The sequence below is a fragment of the Alligator mississippiensis genome, chromosome 7 (genome assembly GCF_030867095.1).
Source record: "Alligator mississippiensis isolate rAllMis1 chromosome 7, rAllMis1, whole genome shotgun sequence".
In the NCBI taxonomy this organism is placed as follows: domain Eukaryota; kingdom Metazoa; phylum Chordata; order Crocodylia; family Alligatoridae; genus Alligator; species Alligator mississippiensis.
In genome coordinates, this window is record NC_081830.1 from 74,632,242 (window position 1) to 74,638,796 (window position 6,555).

Consider the following 6,555-nt stretch of genomic DNA (forward strand, 5'->3'; position numbering starts at 1 on the left):
CTCAGGTGCTGGAAGCTCCTAGCCTTCAACTGTACTTTACTGCACATCCAAGGTCTGGCAGTGGTATGAAATTAATTACTTCCATTTTATGTATCCTTTTTCAATAAAATGTACTTTTGCTGAGGCCTTTTGCTACCTGGGATAGAGTAAGATCAGTGTAATGCTGAAACAATCTGTTTAGCTTGAAGAGGTTCTAGTCACAAGACTGTCAGCATTATACAGCGAAGTACAGAGACTCTGGTTTAAAGTCTGACTCGTATTATAGACTTGTCATCATCTGTATTTTGTCACAGTGCTGACTTGGAGGGTAGAGTGGCACCAACTAAGTGAAAAGTAATACAGTATAAGAATATAGCAATAAAGATGCATACAGATGAGGTGACTCTCAGATGAGGTGGCAAATTTGAGAGATTTACCAGAGAACTTTGTCAGTTTTAACACACTTCTTATTTACAGGTGTATGTGTGGATCTATGACCCGGTTCATTTTAAAACATTTGCCATGGGACTTATACTTGGTAAGTTTAGAATGAATGTTTAACAAGTAGCTTGTTAGTGTAGATAACTACCAAACAAGCATATCTATTGCTCAGGGAATATGACATGTGTGAAGCTTTTATTATTATTGATTGATACTTTGACCACAAACTGATACTGTTAAACTGGAATAAACTCCCTCCAGAGGTGGTGCAGTCATCTACCCTGGAGGTTTTCAAGAGGAGACTGGACAGTCACCTCACTGGGGTCACTTAATCCCAGTTGTTTTCCTGCCTAGAGTGGGAGGGTCTGGACCCAATGATCTGCAAGGTCCCTTCCAGCTCCTAACTATCTATGAATCTATGAACTTGCTTCAGTCACAATCAGGACTGTCGAAGCTTTGGTCCCTGATTCGATTTGGTGGAGATTCAGCCCTATTCAGTGGCCGAGACTTCAAATCCGAATCTAAACAGGAGACCCTTTAATCTCTCTGAATCAAATTGGAACCTTCCAAATCAATTCGGAAAGATTTGACAATTCGGATATAGATGCAGCTTTAAATGTTTTTCTACATACCTCAAGCTACCAGGTGGCTCATGAGTGCTGCGATGCTGGGGCGAATGGAGTGTCCCACAGGAGTGCAGGGGGCTCCCCAGCACGCTCAGTAGCAGACCCAGAAGCACTTCTGGTCCACTTCCGAGTCCACTAGGAAGTGTGTGGGGGCCTCCCCCACACCCCACTGGCTTGGTGACTGGGTCTGGGGGGGCACCTGGGGTCCCCCCTATGACCGATCGCTGAGCTGGGGGGGGCCTTCTGCACGCTCAGCGACAGACCCAGAAGTGAACCAGAACTACTACTGGTCCACTTTTGGGCTCACCATCGAGCACACGGGTGCCCCCCATGCTCCTGTGAGATGCTCCATTCGCCCCAGCATCGCAGCACTCATGAGCCGCCTGGTAGCTTGAGGTATGTGGAAAAAACCTTTAAAGCTGCGTCTATGGCTGAATTGCTGATTCTCTGAATCAGCATTGAATCTTCAGATTTGGCTGAATCGAATTGGGGACAGTGATCCGAATCAACGACTCGAATCGCTGTTCCCAATCCGGGCCAAATCCAAATCAAATATGGCCCATTTCACACACTCCGAGTCACAGTCCCTGTGAGAGAAAAGTAAATGCATGCTATAAAAACACACAATAATGGGGATCTCTTATTCTTACTAAACACAGATTAAATGTTTCTATATTTACCTAGGTCACACAGGCCTCTAACATGTACGCTGCAGTTATGTAAAGCCAATTTAATATATTGTGCAGTGCAACACCCATTCAGGCACACACTAAAGAGCCGACCAAAAGTAATAGTTTTAGGAAAAATGTTAAGTTGTACTTGATAGCCATTCACCTTCCTTGCTTTTATTTATGCAGTTTGGACACAAATATTTGCAGGGTAAGCTAATTCTGATGCTTGCACACCAATAACCTGTTTTTCATTAGATAGTACTGTGTACTGGAAGATTTTATTAAAGGTTAAGGCCTAAAAGGCACCTGCTGTCTAAGGTTAGAAATCCACATAAGAACCATTTTTGCTACTTGGGTTGGTGAGGATGTTTGTACACGTATGCAATCATGTAGATTTAATCAAACAGCCAGATAGCAGAAGCTGTATCCTTTGGGAGACTGCAGTAAGATTGAATGCCTCCTCCCCTCCCCTTCATTCTTCAGCTCATAGACTTTTATGCATATTCTTTAATATTTGTGCCTTGGCTATTTGTTTAAAAATATGCACATCTGAAGGCAAAGAGAGAGCCCAGCCTAGGTTTGTGAATGGCACTACAAAATGGCATTACTTGTTTTAAGTACTGTACAAAAATTAATATAGGTGACAAAAATGTACCCTCACAGGCCTGTTGTTTTTAATCGGATATTCTGTTTTTCACTCTTCTCTTTCTTTTTGTGTTTAGTGATTGCTGTTATAGCTGCAACTCTGTTCCCCCTGTGGCCTGCAGAAATGCGAGTAGGGGTTTATTATCTCAGTGTAGGTGCAGGCTGTTTTGTGGCCAGTATTCTCCTTCTTGCTGTTGGTAAGTGTCTTTTTTTTTTTTTTTTTTTTTTTTTTTTTGTAAATCAGCAGATGTTGGTTATAAAAAAGCAGGCAGAAACACAGGCTAAAATTCCAAGTGCCTAACTTGTCATGAGTTTCAATCCTGCTAACTTTCAGCTACTTCTGAAAATCCTACTCTTACTATCTAAAATAACTGTACCCTAATCCTATGTGAATATTTCCTCAGTGGCCACTGTATGTCACTATTGTGCCATGGAAGGTAAGGGCTGTGGATTGGAGTATACGCCTGCCCTCTTTTATATAGTGCAGTTTCTTCCCCATGACAAAACTGCTGTGTCCCCTGGAGATGTTTGTTTCTATATGTGCATTGGATATTTCATGATGGTGTGTGCACTAGAGCTGCCCACATCTAATGGCTAATGAAATGGGGAGCAAAGTAAACTGGACATGGGAAGCAGGGTCTTTTCATTGGAGGATAGTGACCATGATGGAAAGAAGCTTAAGAAACAAAGAAGATGGAGAAGAAAGACTAATGTCTACAAACTAGAAGGTAGTGCTTGTGAGTCATGGAAGGTATTTGTTGTCTCCCGAAAATCCAGTTCAGGGCAGAGGCTGAATCGCCTAACCTGGTAATAATAACTTATACACTTCTAATATTACTTGCCGATGGCATTCCAAGGGAAGTAAAACTAGATGACACTCTCATTTAGGTGTGTAGTGACAGATTATTGCCAGATGTCTGTTTTGGCCTTCTGCCCTCCTTCTAGGCAGACGTGAAAGATGTCTCCTATGGAATGGCAGGGAACCAAAACAGGGGCGCTTGAAACGCAAGTAAAGCTGGGAATGTAACTAAATTATTAAGGACCAGGTAAATCGAAGTTGTGTATTTTAAGTTTCCTTCAGACTTGCATGGTGCATAGCAGAAGACAGCAATGTTTAAAACAGAATGGCAGGTGGAAAATGTGATTAAAGAAAACTGCTGTCACTTTACAATACTTTACTGAAAGAGTTTCACACAACATAATAGAAAACAATTATTGGCTAAGAACAAATTATTGCACTTTGCTATTGCAGAGAAAGACTTCCCTCTTACTGTTTCCAACGCTTAGGATCCCAAAGTTAAAATGGACTTTTGTTAGCAGCATTTTATTATCCCTCTGGCCCGCTTCTTCATCGCTGCCCCCAAGTCTTGCTGACTGACCCATCTCTCAAGCCCAGAATTTTGGTTGTTTAGATGTTTTTGCTGGTATCCTAATTTATTTCACGTACAGGAATGAAGAAATAGTTTTATAAACACAGTTGTGATTTACATGATGTAAATATTTATACTATAAAATATTTGGACTTTCCCTTCTTACAGCTCGGTGCATTCTTTTCCTTATTATTTGGCTCATAACTGGAGGAAGACATCACTTCTGGTTCTTGCCAAATTTGACAGCAGACGTGGGTTTCATTGACTCCTTCAGGCCGCTGTATACACATGAATACAAAGGACCAAAAGCAGACTTAAAGAAAGAGGAGAAATTGGAGTCCAAAAAGCAGCCAAAATCTGACAGTGAGGAAAAATCAGATAGTGAGAAGAAGGAAGAGGAAGATGGAAGAGCTGAGGCAACAGGAAACTCAGGAACAGAAGGCTCAGGAGGAGAGCGGCATTCAGACACAGACAGTGATAGGCGGGAAGATGACCGGTCACAGCATAGTAGTGGAAATGGAAATGATTTTGAAATGATCACAAAAGAGGAACTTGAACAGCAAACAGATGAAGGTGACTGTGAAGAGGAGGAAGAGGAAGAAGAGGAGGAGGAGGAGGAAGAAAATAGGCCTTTGCATGAAAAATCATAACTCTCAGTAGTTTGAGGACTGAATATGTGCAAATGGTTGGATTTTCTTTGTTGGCTGATCTCCAAAATGTAAACGTATAGTAGCATTCTTTCAATTTGTTTGCTGAAATATACATGTTATCAAACAGTTTTATATCTAGTTCCCTCTTTTTTTTTTTTTAACCATTAACTTGATTACTTGGTACATTTATTAAATAATACATTTACAAAAGTTTTACAATCTGACAAGTTTTCTATCGATGTATAGATTGTCCAGGTAGTCCTCAAATACTGAAGAATATAGTTTCCTTAAAGGCATTTCCTGGTACTTTCATAATTGTTCCATAAGTTTAGGCATCTCCAAATTGCTTTTGCAAAATGGTAAAAGTTGAATGACCAAAACCTTCAGGTAGTTACTGGTATATTAATTTGATAGCTAGTTAGGTAAAGCACTTCTTTGTTTATGGCTTTCTTGATATTTTTCTTGATTTCCTTTTCCAGAAAATTTAAGAAAAACTAGTTTTAGCAAAAAAACCCAACAAAAAAAAAACAACTTTGAAGTATTTTGCTGGAGACCTACAAGTTGGTAGTACTGATTTTGACTTCAGTGTTTTATTTCTCCAAATCATGTGCCACCCACTTAAGAAATGCAAACTTCGTATATCTGGTTCAGAGAACGATGTCATCTCCAGCATGTGAAGGAAATAGCACGGTTTGGAAATCACGGCTGTTCTATTTTCCCCATCATAATATAAGAAAAAAGTGTATTCTCTACAGAATTTACAAATAAAACAAACCTTTTATTTTGACTGCTACTTAGAAGTTTTATCCCAAGTTCAGTTTGTATGATTAAAGTCATTTCAGGGTGTATTTTCCAGAGAAATGCAAGTCAGAAAGACCTCACAGACAGTGTGTAGATATGCCCACAGGAGCTTTAGTTTCATGCCAACATTCCATATATTTGAGTACAAGTGAACTAATCCTTATTGAATAAAAGCAAACAACTTAGATGTGTGTATGCCTTAATGTTAAAACCTTCTGTTTTCACAAACTGGAGTACTGTATTATCTGAGTAGGTATTGCTGTGAGAGAGTGTTCACCTGTTCAGAAGTATAGGTGGCAAAGCTAATACAAAAGCTGACTAAGACCAAATTGTTTTTCAAATCCTAAAGCAGTCTGAATGTGCTGTTTGTCTCATGCTTTCCTTATTTGCTAAAATGTTGGAGAACGCTGTGTCTAGTTTTAGAAGTATTAAAGAAGTTGAGGCTTGACATCATTCCTCTGAATCGCTGAAATAGTGAATACAGATTTAATTATTTCCTGAATCCACCAGGATGAATTAATGCTAGTTATTGCTTGCATTTTCAGTATCTGACTTCCAGATCTCTCTTGCTTTTTTCCATTACAGTGTTTTGAAGTAAGATGTTAATTTTCGACTGTGCAAATATATGTTTTGTGTGTGCACATTTCACAGATGTGGTCTGATTTGCTTTTCACCTCTTCCAAATATTTATCGTATAAGGGAAACAGATTGAATCTGTTTTGTATTTTTTTTTCCCTGTTGCAATGGCAGAAATCTTAACAATGCTTTTAAACTCACGCTTGTGTTACTACTCTTTGCAAGGAATGACTTTAATAGAACCCTGTCATCATCATTTGGTACTTTTAAGATGTGCATATATAATGGTACAGTATGCTGGCTCAGAACCGTTCTCTCCACTTGCTTAAGTATTCAGCGTGTTGCATTCAGCCAGAAATCCATTTCTTTTAGTTCACATCAGGAACTGAAGTGCAATCTGCAATGTAGAACAGTCTTCAGCCACTTCTGTAACATGTACCATTATCTGCCTACATGGCCACTATTGTAGCTTATGCAAAATGATACACACAACTTTTAGGCAGATGAAACGACAGTTATTATCATAAAAAGCACTTTCACTTCCTGTACCGAAGCCAGATCTTGCAGCTTTAATCAGGTAGCACTCCTGTTGACTTCAGTGAAAGTTAAAACCAGGTAAGGCTGTGAACTTTGGCTTAAATGTCTACTTTTTAAATGCTATTTGCACAACAGACTAAGAAAGTATCCTTTATGGTGTAATACAGATGTTGGAAGAGGGCTTTACTCTTGTATTTGGAAAGAATCTCAAAACCACTAATTCCTCATCTAACTTAACATGAATTTAACATGATTGCTA

General features: G+C 39.4%; 1 protein-coding gene across 1 annotated transcript in view; it reads left to right on the plus strand.

Annotated features, from left to right (window-relative positions):
• Window positions 1–5,959, plus strand: part of SEC62 (SEC62 homolog, preprotein translocation factor) — a 33,642-nt gene extending 27,683 nt beyond the window's left edge. The window contains exons 6-8 of the mRNA XM_014602865.3: window positions 457–517; window positions 2,440–2,559; window positions 3,901–5,959. Coding sequence (XP_014458351.1) covers window positions 457–517; window positions 2,440–2,559; window positions 3,901–4,382 — 663 coding nt within the window. The 3' untranslated portion in view covers window positions 4,383–5,959. The remainder of the gene's footprint in view (window positions 1–456; window positions 518–2,439; window positions 2,560–3,900) is intronic.
• The last annotated feature ends 596 nt before the right edge of the window (window positions 5,960–6,555 follow it).